General features: G+C 37.3%; 1 protein-coding gene across 1 annotated transcript; it reads left to right on the forward strand.

The window, feature by feature from the left end:
• Positions 1-7,267: 7,267 nt before the first annotated feature.
• Positions 7,268-9,026, forward strand: LOC142630661 (alpha-1,3-arabinosyltransferase XAT3-like). The gene is made up of 3 exons (XM_075804691.1): positions 7,268-7,409; positions 7,562-7,699; positions 7,864-9,026. The coding sequence occupies exons 1-3, from the start codon at positions 7,268-7,270 to the stop codon at positions 8,994-8,996; spliced, it is 1,413 nt and encodes a 470-aa protein (XP_075660806.1). The 3' UTR covers positions 8,997-9,026.
• Positions 9,027-19,688: the final 10,662 nt, after the last annotated feature.

A 19,688-nucleotide genomic window follows, 5' to 3' on the forward strand; every position in this document is an offset into this window, starting at 1 on the left:
ACGTTTGAAGTTACTATTCTTAAGAATCAAACAGAAACTTGGTTAAGTGTAGTCCTCGAACCACAAACCTTGTGAAAATTGATGTCTTGTCATTTGTTAAACAGAACCTTAGTTATGCCGGGTCCTCGGACCTCCTACTTTGGAAAAATTAACATTTGAAGTTACTATTCTTAAGAATCAAACAGAAACTTGGTTAAGTGTAGTCCTCGGACCACAAACCTTGTGGAAATTGATGTCTTGTCATTTGTTAAACAGAACCTTAGTTATGCCGGGTCCTCGGACCTCCTACTTTGGGGAAATTAACATTTGAAGTTACTATTCTTAAGAATCAAACAGAAACTTGGTTAAATGTAGTCCTCGGACCACAAACCTTGTGGAAATTAATGTCTTGTCATTTGTTAAACAGAACCTTAGTTATGCCGGGTCCTCGGACCTCCTACTTTGGGGAAATTAACATTTGAAGTTACTACTCTTAAAAATCAAACAAAAACTTGGTTAAGTGTAGTCCTCGGACCACAAACCTTGTGGAAATTGATGTCTTGTCATTTGTTAAATAGAACCTTAGTTATGCCGGGTCTTCGGACCTCCTACTTTGGAGAAATTAACATTTGAAGTTACTACTCTTAAAAATCAAACAGAAACTTGATTAAGTATAGTCCTCGGACCACAAACCTTGTCACTGTTCTTAATATCTTGTCACTGTTCTTATTCTTATCACCCGTTTTATGGAAGTCATTATCTCATCATTCATTAAGTGTTAAACAAATTTTTGTAAGGAATTGTCTAACTGTGACATTATTTGATGTCTAAATTAAGTTATGTGGCTGTTTTGAAGTCATAGTTGTTTGCATGGTGAAGTTATACTTATTTATTATGTTTTCCCTTTAACTATTTGTTATTGAAAACTTTCATGGCAAGCACAAAAAGAATAAGGTAAAACAAAGACAACATGAACGAAAGTTGAATAAAAATTTTCTTCATTAATTATATACAAAGAAGGGGAGTACAGAAAATTCCTATACTAGGCCCTAAACTAGGGAAGGGGGGTCTTGAAGGGAGCTGCTGCCAGCCTCAATACTCTTCAATTCCAGCTCAAAGGTAGACAAGGCTTGTTTCCCTTTGTCTGTTGAAAGAATGGGAGGCTCCACGCTTTGGATCTGCTCCTTCTCGGCACCACCGCACTCGTCCTTCTCTTTATGGGAACCTTCAGGTTCTGTAGGAGCAGGAACAAGATCTTGCACCACAGGAGGAAGGGCAGGAGAGGCAGCAACAGAGGGTCTTCAATTTCCTGTATGTCTAGGGGAAGCCAGATGTTCTCGGGCTTCCTCAGCTCGGAAGCTTGAGGAACCCCTGCTGCATTCATGGCCTCTCCCCAGACCTGCTGACAGTACTCTCGGCACAAGGCCGCAAAAGCCTCTGTCAGCTCTTCTTGCGTTCTAGTCACCCACTCCTAATAACTGGCCTTCTTCGCGACCTCCAGGTTGTGCTTGTGGGCACGAGCTTCCTCTTTCGCCCGCGTAAGCTCCTTTTCCAAGTCAGAGCGTGCCTGTTGGACTTGGGCAAGCTCATCATCCTTTTGGCGGAGAAGCTTACGCTGCCCCTCCACTTGGCTCTCCATTGTCTTTAAGCTGGACTTGTCACCATCCTTTTCTCTTTTCAAGTCGGCCAGCTGTGACATGAGCCTCCCGTTTTCTGCTATGGCCTGGTCTAGAGACCTTTCTGCCTCCTGTCTTAGCTCTTGCTCCATCCCAGCGCGCTTTCGAGAATCCTTCACGAACTTCTCGGCCGCGAAAACCTCTTGGATGGACTGCAAAAATGTTAGGAGGTTAAATGCAGTGAAGTGTTTATAAATAAATATAGAATATAAGTTTAAGATAGAACTTACCAGAGCTAAACCCATTTTTAACGAGAGGAACAGCTGCGGCTGGCCCATCTTCTCCAAGGATTCCATATCCTTGGGCAGCAGAAGAGGACGCTCCAACACCTCGGCTAAGTGGTAGGCGTGGTGGACTGCCCTAATGCTGGAGTGGCAAGGAATTGGGGCGCCGTCTAGCCTCAAGTCAGGAGACCAAGTGGCTGGTGCTCGGCGCACCTCGGCCACGTCCCTAATCTCCCCACTTTCAACTGAGCGGGCGCGCCCTTTGCCCTTGTCCAACTTCTGCTGCTGGGCCGGCGGTGGCTATTGTTTCAGCTTCTTTGGCTTCTCGCCACCAGCCCCCTCGGCATCCACTTTTCTTTTCTTCTTAGAATCGTCAGTGGGAGGTTTTGGCTCGGCTGGAGGAGGGGGTGGTGGCAAGGCAGGGGGAGCTTGGGACCCTCTTGCTCCCTTCTTTGCCACTCGGGCGCCTCTATCAGTCATAAGGTCCTTTAGCTTGTCCATCTCTTCTTCAATGGAACTGTTGTCTGGACGCGCTATCACTAGACCCGCGATCCCAGAGGCCTCAGCTTCTTCTTCTTCCTTGTCTAAAATGATAACAAACGGGTTTCCGCGAGGTCATGGGGAGTCCTCGAGCCGAAACTGGTCTATCTCCTCGTCCAATGTGTTCGAAGAAGACACTCGCTCCTCTGGGACAGCAATTGCATAAGAGTGTACGGCAAGTGGGATAGCCGCGATGGGCTGTGTTTACAAAACGGTGTGAGGGGTGTCAGGAATGTCGTGATTGGCCAAAAAGTGAGGTCTGGCTACGTGGATTCTCCTATACCTTTTGTCACTCGCGATTATCGTGTTCTCGCTCTCTTGGAAGTCCAAGGAGATAGGATTGTACCCCAGAATCAAGTGGGCCGCCCTAAGTTGTAAGTCTCTGCTAATGAACACCTCGGAACGTAGCACTCTATTCAAATCTGCAACGTTGTAGTGGCTCAAGCGTGGGCGCACGTTTTGCTTATCTGCAAAGAAAAACATCCAAATAAACAAACATGGTCAGAGGCGCAGAACATATAATAAATTAAAGGTAGACGCTCAAGTAAATGCAAATGCACATTCCTAGATGATTTAGGGAGTTATGGGATGGGAAGTTAAATCCTAAGGTGTCACACCTGGAACTCCCCACTCAACTAGGCAGTGGGGGCCGTCGTGCCAGTTGCCAGAGACGATGAGGTAGTCATCCTTCATGCCTTTATTGGACTTGGGCAAACAGGAGATCAATCTAACTACGCTAGAGCGTGATTTGATGTAGTAACCTACTCCAGTGAGTTTGTGGCATTTGTACATAAAGACGACATCATGCCAGGTGAGGTTCAGACCCATTTGCTCGTTTAAAGCGTCGACGCTACCCAAAACTCTAAAAACGTTTAGGGCGCACTGATCGAGACACAACCGGTGGTTGCGGAGGTACTCCCTGGTTACAGGCTTCATTGGGAGGGTCATCCCACCTTCTACGAAGGCTACCATTGGGATGATAACCTCTCCAGCCTTCCTAGAGCCGGCCACGGCTTCCGCCAGGCAGTATTCTAAACCTACGTCGCTGGGAATATGATACTTGGCTCTAAAGCCTTCCATCCCAACGGCGGTATCAACTAGACATTTAAACTTTCCCATCAGAAAGGGACGAAAAATTAAGTTCTAAGAGGGAGAACTATTCTAAGGGGAGCCGAGGACAGGGTCCGAGGAGAAAGGGTTAAGAGAAAAGGAATGAGAACTTACAAATTTCAAGTTGTGCAAATTTCCACGGATTTCTGCAGACAAAAAGGTGATTGCTGATGTTTTGATGGGATTAGCCTCTGGAGAAATAAATGAAGGCGCAGGTTCCCGAAGCGTCACGATGTGCAGGAAGCGGCCTCGAAATCACATTTGTCCCGCCCAAATTTTCATGGAGTAACAAGGGCCGTTGATGCTCATCTCACCGTTGAACGTGGGGGACAAGGTGTAACTTACGGTAATGAATGCGTGCGTTTTTTAAAACAAAACCGCCAGGTGGCATCCCCTGGAACGCGAAACGGTCTTCACACGTATAGTTATTTACAGAACGTGTGGGGAAAGTTTTCGTTGGATCAAAACCCTATTTTTCTCCTCGGATGATGAAAAATAGTTTTGAGGGGCTATTGTGGGGAGTAAAAGGGCCAAGGTGGGCACATGGGCCTTTGGACTGTAGCATGGAGGACCGAGCTGCTCCAGAATTAAACTCTACAAATTAGCCCATACGCCGAGGGTCTGAGGATACAGCCGAGGATAAGACTCTCCTCGGACAGGCCCAAGAGAGCTCAAAGCTTCATTATGAAGGTCAAAGCACAACTCTGGAAAGACCAATGGTTAAAGGGGAAACCCTGAACCTTCTCGATGCACCAGTGTTAAGGAAAATATCCAGAGCAAAGGCTGCCACCTCCGCATTAAAGACTCTGCATCTACCTTCCTGGCCGCATTAAAGGGGAAGTGACCCCTGAACAGTAGGGCTGAGACTTCTAGTTACTGGCCAAAAGGCATCAAGGAAGGAAGTATTTAAAGGGGGTGAAGGCCAAAGAGAAAAGAGGGGAGGAACTAAAAAAGAGAATTAAGAACTGTAACCTTGAAAGAAGAAAGAGAATTAATACAAAAATAGTCCTCAGCTCACGTCCGAGGAGATCTATTTGCAATTATCGTTTATTGTCTATAAGTATTTGAAACTTCTAGTCTGTTATCAAATTCTCAGTACTTCTAACCTAGGTTCGAAACCCACACTCTACAAATCTCATTGTTTAAGGCTCATTGGGCCTGAGCCCGTAGTTGTCTTTGGGTCCAGGTGCAATTGTGCACTTACAGCAACTATATAATTTTCAAAACCATCCTTTAGATTGAATTCATTCAAATGAAGTATAGAAATCTATTTTTTCCTTTTTTTTTTTTTTTCAAATCACGTGGGATTCATTCTCCAATATCAATATTTTTACAATAATTTAAATAAGAAATACCTTAGTTTATTTTTCAGCAAAATCGCTTATAGATTCATTTAGGATTTTCTCGGTATCTCAATCAAATATCACAAAATTTGTTTTGTTAGTTGCATCAAAAACTTCAATTTAAATCATGTATCTGAAGTAGTTTGCAATTGTATATATATAGTAGCTATAGTGAGATAAATATATTATAAACATTTGGAGAGTATGTAGTTAATGTGAATGCCTCTAACTTTGGGATAGAAAGATTTATTTTTGTTTCTAATTTTGCACACCAAAATTATTTTACTTGTGATTTGACATTCCTTTCATAAAGTACGCACAAAATGTAATACCAACATATTGTTGTATCAATGTTACTTATATTGCAATACCTTAACAGTTCACATCTTGCAAAGAACTTTGAAATTAATATGCATTATTTTTTTAATGTAAATAATATGATGAATTATTTTTATTTTACATAAATGATGAGTATAATTTGAAATGATTAACAAACATGTTTCTTAGGATCTCATTCAATTCATTTTATCTTTACTATTATCTTCATATTATTTAAAGATAAATCCTCCTATGAAAATTGTTTTGTATGTATTTTTGGTTTTTCTTGGATAGGATCATGTTTTTTACCATTCCTATCATTGAATTTTTTTAAATAAAATATTAAGTTAATGGCATTTTGTGAGATAGTATATGATATTTATTATACTTTTTTGTTATTATAAATTTTAGAAATATGCACTTGTCAATTATTTCAACAACTTCGGGGATCTTAAGATTTATATATATTTTTGTTGCACTGGTCAATGACAGAAATTTGTCTGCATAAATTGCATAGAACATTATTAATAGACAAAAGCATATTGAATTGAAATTGGGGAAAAATGAAGGCATGATTTCATGAGAATGAGATTCTCTAGAAGTATCATCTATACGTGGGGGAAGAAGAAGAGAGTTTGTAAGAGGTTAAGATTTTTTGTTTTGCATGTATTTTTGGTTTTTCTTGTATAGGATCATGATTTTTACCATTCCTATCATTGAATTTTTTTAAAGAAAATATTAAGTTAATGGCATTTTGTGAGATAGTATATGATATTTATTATACTTTTTTGTTATTATAAATTTTAGAAACATGCACTTGTCAATTATTTCAGCAATCTCAGAGATCTTAAGATTTTTATATATTTTTGTTGCACTGGTCAATGACAGAAATTTGTCTGCATAAATTGCATAGAACATTATTAATAAACAAAAGCATATTGAATTGAAATTGGGGAAAAATGAAGACATGATTTCATGAGAATTAGATTTTCTGGAAGTATCATCTATACCTGGGGGAGGAAGAAGAGAGTTTGAAAGAGGGTAAGAGTTTTTGCTTTGATTTACACGTGGGAAGGGTTAAGCTTGGGTTATAATATGTAAGGTAAGAACTGTGCTTGAATTTTTCATACGGTTTGGTCTACTTTTAAAAGGTAGTCCATTTTATAGTAAACAAATTTTGGTCTAATGGGTCTAATTGTTAAGAGCAACCCATATTTTATATAATAGTAAAAAGAAGTTACTATGATCAATTGGATAACAGTAAAAAAAAAATTTAATAAAAAGAGGTAAAAAATGCTAAATTTATATAATGGTAAAAATAAATTACTATGATCTATTGAGTAATGGTTAAAAAAACTTAATGAAGAAAGGTAAAAAAAAAGGTTAAATACAATATTAGAGTGTCACGTGGCAGAACCTCATGCACTCTCACATGAGGTCTCTGCTTTTATATATATTGATTGATTATAAATAGATAGATAGATAGATGGATCATTGTTACAATTTTTTTTTAATAGATATGATAGAATTTTAATTATAATATCTTCACATCTCTATATCTTTTATTTGATAATAAAAAATTTTACCAATTGAATTAACTTGAAACCATTATATCTTTATTACAATTAGTAACTATGATATCCATATTCTTCTTCAGTCAAGTTGGTGGATACCTTTCGAGCGGGAATCCAAAGCTGCTGTTCATTCTCATCATGCACGAAATAGCACCAAATCAATCATGAAATTTAGGGATGTTTGTTTCTACAGTCAACCGCAGTCGCTTTCCTTCGATTTCATTTGGTGTTTTTTAAAATTTGCCAAGACAAGAGCTACCAACTTCGTGGGGGGCAACAATTCATAGAAAATATTAATGCTTCTCAACCTCCTCTCCAATTGTCAACCAAAATGGAATTCAAAGCTTTCTCTGCCGTCCAATTGAACTTTCTTTGTTGGTTCACTAAGAGTTTTTAAAAGGATAGCCTGATTCTTTAGATGCTCATTTACTTTAAAGATAAACCCTTCACTTGTAGAATAGCCTTTTAGATTCAGACCAAGGGTGTTCTGCTTAGCTACCAAAATGATGTACGATGATATACTTGCCAAAAGCTTTAGTAAGCACGAGAAGAAAAAATTGGGATATGGAGCATTTTTTGGTTGCTTGCTTATCGCATTGAGCTTTTGCACTGTGTTTAAGCCTTATTTGGGTCCTCTACCAGCTTGTATGTCCTTCATTCTTACGTTAACCAATCTAATTTTCACAACATAAAATTATTTTGATGATTTTATTAAATCTATATTAGTTCTGTGTTTTGAGGAGTCAATATTTTATATATTATGTCTCTTTCTGATCTTATCTTGTAATTCGTTACAGTGAAATTGAAGCTATCTATGGCTGCTGGTTTTAAAAAGCCGATGGTCAGAGATACAAGCGGCACCTACTCGACACCTTTGGCACCACTGACTCACTTATCAGAAACAAATACAAGCAGCTCTCAGGAAACAGTTAAAGGTAAGCTTTGATCAATCTTGACAAGCAAAAGCTTGAGTTATCAAGAAATTTTGGATTTAATCATTTAGCCGCAATATTCAAGCTCAATTTTCTCAAAAGTTTAAACGCATAGGAAATGATGAATTTAACCGTTTACTAGTTATTCTGATACGTCAATTTTTCAGCTGCAGAAATCATGACAGACAAGATGAAGCCTGTGACAAACAAAACGGAGCCTGTTATAAAGAAAATGGAGCCTCTGTGCGATGTTACCAAACGAAGAGGTGATATTTGCAATATCAACGGGGATGTTAGGATTCAAGGGAATTCTTCATCAGTTTTCCTTGTTTCATCTGAAATGAGCATCTTGGCAGGGAACAATAACTCATGGCGTATCAGACCTTATGCTAGAAAAGGTGACCCAGCAGCAATGATTCCAATTAAGGAATGGTCAGTAAAATTATCGCGTCGCGTTGAAATCTCTCCATGCAAAAAAAATCAAAGTGTTCCAGCCATCCTTTTTTCTCAAGGGGGATATACAGGAAATCATTTCCACGATTTTTCAGACGTGGTTATTCCGTTATATTTAACTTCTCGACAATATAATGGAGAAGTACAATTTCTCATTACAGACAAACGACCACGGTGGATTGCAAAGTTCAAAGCAATCCTGAAGAACTTGTCCAGATATGAGTTGATGGACATTGACCGAGAACAAGAGATCCATTGCTTCCCAAGTGTGATTGTTGGTCTAAAGCGAAATGTCAAAGAGCTGAGTATTGATCCTTCAAAATACTCGTACTCTATGAGTGACTTCAGAGGGTTTTTAAGAAGTTGCTATTCACTAAAGAAAGTCAATGCAATCAAACTAAGAGATGATCGACACAAAAAGCCACAGCTTCTGATCATTTCAAGAAAGAGAACACGTTCTTTCACAAACATGAGGGAAATAACTAAAATGGCAAGTAGGTTGGGCTACAAGGTAACTGTTGCAGAGCCTACTATGAACGTTTCAAAATTTGCAGAACTTGTGAATTCTTGTGATGTGTTAATGGGGGTTCATGGAGCTGGTTTGACCAACATTGTTTTCCTTCCCAAGAATGCAATATTAATCCAAATAGTTCCCTTTGGGGACTTTGAATGGCTGGCAAGAACTGACTATGGAGAGCCCACAAAGGAGATGAATGTAAAGTACTTGGAATACAAGATAAGCACAGAAGAGAGCACTCTGCTACAACAATACCCTCCTGACCATGTGGTTTTTAAGGACCCTTATTCAATCCAGAAACAAGGATTTATAGCATTTAAGTCAGTGTAAATGGACAAACAAAATGTAAAGCTTGATGTGAATAGGTTTAGGCCAACTTTGTTAAAAGCTCTTGAGCTTTTGCATCAGTAGGTATATATTGTATTCTGTAGGAGACCAAGCCTTCCTACCTTTTGTTATTCCCTTATTCACACAGTCATATGCAATTGGTTCAAAACCTTCTTCTTCTTCTTTTCTTTCTTTTTTTTTTTTTTTGTGTTAACAAAAAATGGGTAAAGGGGGCAACCAGTGTGGCTTCCCTACCTGAGTGTGCACCCTACCTGCTCCCAAGTACAAAATAGTAGAAGAAGCATTGGTGCATCTGGAACATGATTTTACTTTTTTGAAGGTAAATCATATGTTCATAAGAATGATACATTTTGTTAATGCAAGTTTTAGTGACTCATGAGCCCAATAGCATGCATTTTCTTTTGGGCAAATTACAGTAAACTCACCTATGGTTTGACTCATTTGCACTTTGTTTACTTGTAGTTTAAAACTTAACATTTTGCCCACTTGAGATTACCTCTATTAGGGCTCCGTCACCCATGTCTATTAAAAATAAGGGTTGATATGTAATTTTGCTCTCTTTTTATGTCTCTCTCTTCCCAAAACAAAAAATTATACTAAAATTTGTAAAAATTGTAAAGCTTAGGTTCAAGAACACACTTCCTCTTGATATAAACAATCTTAAGCCAATCATTCCCAATAAAATTTTCACATTCACACAAATCCAAAAAAACATTTACAAAAATTAAGGCTGTCCATCAACCTATCAAACCCGACCCACCTGTCTCACTCGAAGACCCATGGGCAGATCCGAATGCCCAAACGGGTCAAGTATGGGTCTAATAATTTTAAAATTCAGTTTTGTGGGTCAGTTTTGGGTCCCTTGAATTCTAACTCGTATAATCCAACCCGACCACCCAAAAGTTTAAAAAGGAAAATCATGGACCCGGGTTACAAAACACTAGTCTGATACTCTGATCTCACTCTCTAAGCTCAACTCAACCCTTATTAATTTCAGAAAATTTTCTCACTTTCCAATCTCTCACCCTCTCTGATCTTTCTCTCAAATCCCTAAACCTCTGTCACTATCGCCCGTTGTCGAGTTAGGCTCTATACCTCTATTGCCACCTTTAGGGCTATCCAAGGACCCACTAGACCTGACCCATCCACTGCCGTCGACCGAACCCAACCCACCACCAACCGAACCGACTACTCTGGTGACCGGCGATGGATTTCATTCTCCAAAAACTGAGATCAACGGGTTGGATATCGGATCTCCTCCTCTCAAATTCAAGAAACCTGATCCAACCGACCCACCCACCTATTTTTTCAGCAAGAAGTAGATTTGGTGTTTTTTAGGATTTTTTTTTAGGATGATCTAGGTTATATCTAGCGAGATTTCGCTAGATATAGCGGAGATCTTGCCGAAAATGGGTGAGATCTCACTGGATCTAGCGAGATTTTGTAGGTTTTTTGCCTTTTTCAAAATTTTCTCTCCAGATTTCAGCTGTTTTTCATCTTTTCTTGGTCGGATTCTCTCTATTTTCCAGATAATCAACCCTGACCAATCTGCCTAACATCCATGGAAGCTCCTGTTAGGATTTGTGCCCTTAAATCCTATTGTATGATGCTATGTATGATATTATGTATGACATTTTGTATGACATGATGTATGACTTAATATTGTGATTGATAAAGTTATTTGATTATTATCTAAAATAATGGTAACATGAATATGGGACATTATCATATAGTCCATGAGATGCATTGTGTGTGATTTATGTGAAAAGTCATAGAAGATGTAAATCACAAGTTCTTTGTAAACTCAGAATTTATAGTTCGTAATCGGTGATGAAATTGGACATTTCATCTGCGAAGACTATAACGTGTCAACTAAGATGATTTGTCTTGATCATGGAAGTAGAAACTTCTAGTTGATATGTTGATATGTTTTAAGAGTTAAAATATATTGAATAGGACCGCTGTGAGATTTATTATTTTCCTAACGACTGTCAAATGAATAATAAATCTCACGACTTCTATTTGCATGAACTCTTAATCTTGAGAGAATAATGGACCTGATCATGAAGTATAGGTTGCTTTGATATATCAGGAGTGAGATCTGAAGTGACGGTCAAAAGCTCAGTATGTTAGGCAGCCACATTTAGTGTTGATGGAACATATATTCTCAAGATGGAATTCATAGTATTTTGATGGAGATATAAAATATTCCCTTGAGATAAGTTTAATGGTTTCAGTTATTCAGAGAGTTAGGTCTAACCACTTTAGTAAGAAATTACTAAAGTATATATTTATGAAATTAGATTTCATAAATATATAATGAATAACTTTAAATAATTAAACCGGGTACTCAAGAATAAGATGTAGTAATTTACAAAGTGGCAGTCTACATTTATGACTTTGTGTTACTACGAATATTTTATGAAGGAGTTACGTGTATAATAAAATCTTGGGATATAATTTATTAATAAGACCTAGAGTGCAATTATATTTATATAGTGGTATTAAATATAATTAATGGTAACTTTGGACTTGTCAAGAGTTGACGGAAAAGCCCAAGGCCCATTGGAGCTAGTGTCTTATTGGTCTCTTTTGGTCCCACTCCAAGCCACACACTAAAGCCCAATTGGAAAGGCCCAATAAGCCAGCCCAATTAGATAATCAGTTAGTTATAAAGGGAGAAACATACAAAATTCTTTTTTTAGATTAGTGAAAAAGTGAAATAAGAAACGGTGTGTGAGAGAGGGTGAGACACACTTTCATTCTCCCTTGAAAACTGATTGAGAGACCACACATCTTGGGCGTAAAGTGGAATTGGAGTGAAGATTAAAAGTGTTCCCAAGTGCTTCTAATCTTTGTTTTGAATTTCTCCACACCAAGGTACGCTATCTTGTTCTTAAATTCTGAAATTTACATTGTGCACGTTATCAATCATGAATGAAATAGATCCTAGTTCGTTGCTTCCGCTGTGGGTTTTATATGAAATACAAAACCAAAATTTTTCCTTCAGCTCCAACCCGCCTGATCCGATCAACCACTCCGGTCGGTAGCTGGTTGAAATTTTGATCACTCGACCTGGTTGGGTCGGTTCCAGGTTAGGCACAAACCCGAGCTAGACCGACCCGTGGACAGGCCTAGCCGCCCCTAACCCTAGCCTCCTTACTACCGTCGTGGCCAAGTTGGATCTATCGCCACTGCCGCTGACTCAAAGTTTAACTTGAATCTCCACATATTGATGAATCCTTCCTCTGATCTTATGCAATCTGTTAGGGACATATTTTATGAATTGGCTAATCCTTTGACAAAATACACTTTACTTGTAATTGGGTAGATTTAAGATGAGTTTAGTACTGCAAGAAACATGTTGTTTAAGCCAAGTATTAAAACCATGAAAATTGGACCAAGAAACAAATGAAGAAAAGCTATTCATTAAAACTCGACAAATACCTCGACAGAAGCAGTATCTATCGAGATTTAAGAACGAATCTCGACAAAAGCTGAATCTATCGAGATTTACGAAATTAGAATTTTCAGATCTGACTTTTGGCCCTTGCTAACATGTATGTCTAGGGTTTCTTTTATCAGAACCCTAGACATACATAAGGCTTATTTTAAAGGTCATTATAAGAATAGAACACATGCAAAAAGTGACCTAATGCCTTATTCACTCTGCAATCTGCAAGAAATTACTGCATCTTTTGCGCCTTAGGGTTTTGTAACTAAGTACTTCTTGATCTTCATTGTTGATGAAGTGAAAAACTTTGCAGCCAACAACATCTTCAAGTTGCTGAAGTTAGTCATGTACTGGGATCCGTGCATCATTGATTAGTCATATGTTGGGATCCGTGCAAAAGGGTAGCGTTCATATATTGAAAATTTCAAAAGTTCTAAAACGGTAGAAGATTTCTGCTGTAAGTTCATCTACGAGGATTGTAGAGTCTAAGGACAAATGTTTTGTACCAGATCTGAAACTTCTCTTTACTATAGTAAATTACTTTTCAGGAAGGTTTCTCCCCAGGTTTTTTACTGTGAAACTAGTTTGTTTCATTGGTTTTCTTGGGTCATTATATCGTGTCTTATGTACTATTCCGTAATACATGATATTGACATGATATTAATGTTTGTTTGTTTTAACAAGGTTTACTCATAATAAATCTAATTAACAACTTGGGTTTAAAACTTGTTAATTCTATCAACCGGAGTCTAAATTTTCTAACAATTGGTATCAGAGCGGGTACACTCTAGATTAATTTCCTGAATGTGATCCTTGACCCCCGTTGTCATGGATTGTGGAGAATCTCTTTTGATTCCTCCTTTATTTGATGGCACTAGTTATCTGTACTAGAAAGTTCGGATGAAAGTTTTTTGCAAGCTCTAGGTGAAAAAGTATGGCAAGCTATTAAAGTTGGCTGGATTAAGCCAAAGGAAACGCTGGTGGATTAGGACAAAGCAACAATCAAAGCAAAAAATTTCAACAATAGAACCTTGAATGTTTTGTTTTATGGGGGTGACCAATGAGGAATTCAAGAAAATATCATCCACGGAAGTTGCCAAGGAAGTATGGACCATTCTTGAGACCACCTATGAAGGTACCAATGCAGTAAAGACTGTGAAGCTTCAAAGACTCACTAGTAGTTTTGAAGAAATAAGGATGGAGGAGGATGAGACCTTTGATGAGTTCTATGCTAAACTCAAGGATATTGTGAATTTTGCCTTCAACCTTGGAGAATCTAGAGCAGAATCCAAAATTGTTAGATTCCATGTAAAGATCACTGTCATTGAAGAAATGAAGGACATTGATCAAATTATTTTGATTGGGCTTGTAGGAAACTTTCAAACCTATGAGATGGGATTATGTTTAATGGGAAAAGGTGGAAAGAGTAGAAACTTGGTTCTTAAGGGTATAGAGGAAGAGATTGATGACTCTGAAGATGAAGATGAAAGCGAAGATGAAGATGAAAGCGAAGATGAAGATAAAGATGATGATGAGGATCTAACCTTCATAGCTAATGAGAATATCAAGCTTCTTCAATATAAGAACAAGGATAAGAACAAACATCCTAGGAAATCTAAATCCTTTAGGAAGAGTAGGAGTGAGAAACCCCTTAACCAGTGCCATAAGTGTAAAGGTTTTGGTCATATGAGGATAGAGTGCCCAAACTACCTTATAAAAGAAAAGACCAAGAAGTCAAAAAATAAAAGGTTGGTTGCTACCTTAAGTGATACTGAGAATGACTCTTCTGATGAGTATGTGGCTGAATGTGGTCACTTTATGGCTTTTGCTGCCACAATCGATAAGATGATTGTGGAGAGTGCTAGTGACAGTGAGGATTCTTCTGATGATGAAGTACCCAAGAAGTTGAACCTTCAAGAAGCCAATGGTAAACTATGCACTGAGTTTTTAAAATCTGAAAATGTTTTACATCTTTGTAGAAAAGAGCTTAATGAGGTAAAAACTGGAAAAAAAACTGAAAAAACTGATCTATTAGTCAAATTAGATAAGACTACAAGGTTGGTTGAGACTCTTGTTGTGAAGAACACCTCATTAGATGAGAATGTCAAGAATCTTGAGGTAGAGCTTAGTCAAGCTAGAACTCAAATAGAGAAGATGTCTAGTGCAAAGCTTAATGAGGTCTTGAGTGCTTAAAAGTCTAGTTCTAATAAGGTTGACTTAGGATATGTTGACTCATCCGGTCCCTCCTCTTCCACAGCTTCTAGATCAAAGACTATCTTTGTGCCCTAATATGAGAAAGGTGATAAAGGTATGAAATTCAAAACTGATTTGGCTAATTCTAAATCATTTATTAGACCTCACTCTAGGAAGTTTAGTAGTCCTAAAACTACTCATGTTTGTCACCATTGTGGTGTTTCTGGACACATTCATCCTAATTGCTTTAAATTGTATCCTCAAAAGCCAAATGTCCAAACAGTCACAGGTTTCCTCTCAAGGAACTACACCTTTATTTTGAGAGTTATTAAAAGTCTTGAATTTTTTTAACTCAATTTCAGAAGAATTCTAATTCTTCTATGTCATTTAGTAGACATACTAGGACACGTGCATTTTCATCTTCATGGCCAAAGACTCGTACTGTGTAGATGAGAAAGGAACCTAAGACTTAATTGTCTTTTCTATTTGTCCTCTACTTTATTTCTTTCTATCTAAAGTATGACTTTTTTGCTTGATTTCTTATCTATTTTTGGAATCATGCTTTCATGTTGTTTGTTTGTTTTTGTTTGGTTATTTATTGTTTTTCAAAATAAAAAGAGAAAAAAAAAAACAAAAAACAAAAAACAAAACAAAAACAAAAACAAAAACAGTGTGTTTGTGTATGTTGGTACTTGTGTACCTTTGATGGCCATTGAAACAAAGTTTCTAAACTTTGTATCTCTTGTAGCTTAGATGAATATCTCAATGCACAATTAAGCAAGTGAGCTTTGTGGCTTATATTTGTGATGAGTACGATTAAGATTGCTTTATATCTCATACTCATATCACTCTTTTTAATGAGAAGGACTAGAAAATCCTAAGAAAAAGACATAAATAATCATCTCACCACTAAAACCCACCAATCATGTATAACATCTGTGTGCTTCGGCATAGCAAAATTGTGATGTTCTGACTTACATAATTGGGTATTTCTTTTCTCTCTTATATGTCCATGTCTGATATGTTCAAATAGAAAATATGCAAAGAATATAAAAGTAAAAAGAATCAAAATGCTTTTAAAATGATTGTAAGTGTGTTTCTAGGAGATGTGAGAGTTATATGATGTACCTCAAAGGTGATAGTCTCCATCAAATAGTTATGATTATGTGTGAGTATATTAGATGTTCTCATATCTCAAATCATCATAATATAAGAATCTTGTGCACACTTGTTATGTTTTCACACACAACATACATACATTTTGCTACTCTTGATATAAGTGCAGGGACAATGTGTTTTGGCTATCACAAGGGATACATGTGTTAATATATACTTGCTAAATTGTCTTAACTTATTTTATAAATATAAAATTTGTTAGATTTGTTAAATGTGTTTGTGGATCTAGGAATGCTTTGTATCTAGAGTTGAGGTGTGATTTGAGTGCTTAACATGTTGCTTGGATGCTTGTTTAAGTAGCCATCTTTTTGTTTTCTCATCTTATGCGTTTTGCCCTCCTTGAAAAACCTCTTTTCAGCATCCTCGATAGCTTCTTGACAAAATCTCAACAGATACCTCTTCTATCGAGATTTCTGGGATTGACCTCAACAACTTCTCAACAAATAGATCAATCCATCGAGCCAAAATCTTGTGCTCTCTGTTTGCTCGACACATCCTCGACAGATTCTCGATCCATCGAGGTTGGCTTCTTCTCAATAGATTCTCGACACCTCCTTGATTTGTCAAGACCCTCTTGCATGCATTATTTTTCACATGTTTTACATCTTTCTTTTATCTTGTCATCCATAGCATTTTATTTCATTACATTCATGCATTTATATGTATTCCTTATGCCCCCTTGATCATCTTTGATTATATTTATGTTTCTTGGGTGAAGTTTTATAGCTTCTTGTACCCTTTGTCAATTATGACAAAAGGGGGAAGAACATGTGATTTCTTTTTAAGATTTTACATGTTAGGAAAAGAAATACACGCCTTTGTAAGGGGGAGTTGTGTTTCATCTTGTTAGGGGGAGTGTTTACCTCCTTGCTGTTTTAAGAGCTTCTTTTAGCTTCTTGTACACTAGTCTTGTGACCATTTTTACACACATTATGCTTATCTTTAATATATATATATATGATGTATGCCTTCTTCACCTACCTCTACATATGTTATTTCTTTTCTCTCTTTATACACATGTTTCTTTATGTATACAATCTTTAGTTCTGTTTCACACATGATGCCTTGATGAGTCTTGTTTAAGTATTTCAGAAAGACAGGTTATGAAAGTCTATCTTGCCACGAACTCTCTTCTTGCAAAGTTTTTCAAGAGTTTATGCTAGGGTTAGATTTATTTTGTAATACAACAAGTGGTTATGAGTTTAGTGATTTAAGACTTCTCTCATGATTATTTGTTTGGTTGTGGTTTTGTCACAGATTGCCAAATAGGGAGATTGTTAGGGACATATTTTATGTAATTGGCTAATCCTTGACAAAATGGACTTTACTTATAATTGGGTAGATCTAGGATAACTTTAGTACTTTAAGAAATATGTTTTTCAAGCCAAGTATTAAAGTTATGAAAATTAGACCAAGAAACAAGTGAAGAAAAGTTGTTCATTAAAGCTCGACAAATACCTCGACAGAAACAATATCTATCGAGATTTAAGAACGAATCTCGACAGAAGCTGAATCTGTCAAGATCTATGAATGTGTAGGGTTTCTTTTCTCACAACCTTAGACATATATAAGGTATATAAGGCTTATTTTAAAGGCTATTATAAGAAGAGAACACATGCAGAAAGTGACCTAGTGTCTTATTCTCTCTGCAAGAAGTTACTACGTCATTTGTGTCTTAGGGTTTTTTAACCGAGTACTTCTTGATCTTCATTATTCATGAAGTGAAGAACTTTGCAGCCAACAATATCTTCAAGTTGCTAGAGTTAGTCGCATACTAGAATCTGTGCATCATTAGTTAGTCATGTACTAGGATCTGTGCAAAAGGGTGGCGTTCTATATTGAAGAGTTCAGAGGTTCTAAAACGGTAGAAGGTTTCTGCTATAAGTTCATCTGCGGGGATTGTAGAGTCTAAGGACAAAAGTTTTGTACTAGATCTGAAACTTCTCTTCACTATAGTGAATTGCTTTTCGGAAAGGTTTCCCCCTAGGTTTTTTACTGTGAAACTAGTTTGTTTCATTAGTTTTCCTAGGTCATCATATCTTGTTTTATTTACTATTCCGTTGTACATGATATTGACATGATATTGATATTTGTTTGTTTTAACAAGATTTATTCATAATATATCTAATTAACAATTTGGGTTTAAAACTTGTTAATTCTACCAATCGAGGTCTAAATTTCCCAACACAGTTTGTGCCTCTAGGTTAATAAAGTTTTTTTTTTTTTTCTAAAAAAATTGTACTGGTCTTAAGGACGTGGTGATGGTGGGCAAAGGAATGGTGGTGTTGGTGTGGGTTTAGTCTTATATCCCTCTTTTTCATTTCAATCTTATGGAATGGTGGTGTTGGTGTGGGTTTGGCCTTGGTTTGTGTTATTTTAATTTTGATTTCTTTGTTGTTTGGTTTTTGATTTCTTTGTTCATTGGGTTTCGATCTTTATCTCGTTAAGATTCAAACCTGAAATCACCAGGCGGTTCGACCCACTCAACTAATGACCCGTGCCACAGGGTTCAACCTAAACATTCGATCGACCGCAGGTCCATTTTCCGTTCACCCAATTTAGTTGGGTCGATTGCAGGTTAACCCCAAACCTGATTCAACCCGAACTGACCCGTGGACAGCCCTAACAAAAATCCTACACTTAACACCTTTGAAAGTGATCTAGTCTAATTTCACAAAAATCCTTCCAAACACTTTCAGAAATTCACAAAAATCCTACACGGCTACACCTTAAATTTCAAAATCCCACACTTTCAGATACATACACCGTAGCAACAACTCACACAAAGAAGAGAGAAAAAGATCCAAGATTGTGTGATAGTGGTGGCATGAGGCAGTGAGCAGTGGCTCAAACAAATGGTCGATGCACCGCCGATCTTAGTTTGAAGCCACCTTTCTCTCTTTTCAATCTCATCCAAGGAACCTTGGTTGAAGCCTCACTGGGTTGTCTTCATCCCTACAGCACTAGCGGCCGGTTGGATTGCCGTGTGATGGTAAAAACGAGCAACAGCTCAAACAAAGAGGGCTCGAGATATACGGATCTAGGGTTTGTACGAAGAAATCCATGGCTAATCCACCTTTCTCTCTCTTCGATCTCATCCAAGGAACCTATGGCCAAAGCTAGAACTTGCACCTCCACAATTATCGTTTGCCATTGCTCCTTTCACCACCCCATTGACAACCATGGTTCTTTCTCTGGCCTTTGTTGGAACTCATTTGAAACCCTTTGATTCTTCCTACTACTTTCAATTCAAGAAGAAGGTTGGGTTTTATGTTGAGTTTGGCTTTTGGGGTTTGTTAATGGTGGACTTGGGTGAATTTTTCAGAGGTTTTCTTGTGTTGGATGGCCAAAATAGGGATATACCCCTTTCACGCAACTCCCCCTATCTAAAACTATTTAGGGATATGTCCCTATTTTAAACTCAATTTTCTAAAAATTGAGTTATAGGCAATCAAACTTAAAAAATAAATAAAATAAATAAAAAAATTGCATAGAACTTGAGTTCCATGCTTTTTTTTTTTTCAAACAACTTAATTTTCGCCAAATCGAATTTTAAAACAGGGGTATATCCCTAAATAGTTTCAAATAAGGGACATTTTGCTGGAACTTTTCGACAAAAGGGGTATATCCCCATTTTGGCCTGTGTTGGATTGTGAATTAAGTTTTGGTTTAAGAAAGGGATTTGATTGAAAGTTTGGGATGTAAAAATATGAAATGGGTTGTGGGGAGAAGATGGAAATGAGAAACTAGAATAGGCTAATGATATGAAAAAAAGTTAATGTTTGTTCATAATTTTTACAACAAAACCCTAACTTTTAGATCTTCGTTCTCTTGTTTTTTAGTATCATTTT

This window comes from Castanea sativa, chromosome 4, assembly GCF_040712315.1.
Source record: "Castanea sativa cultivar Marrone di Chiusa Pesio chromosome 4, ASM4071231v1".
Lineage (NCBI taxonomy): Eukaryota > Viridiplantae > Streptophyta > Magnoliopsida > Fagales > Fagaceae > Castanea > Castanea sativa.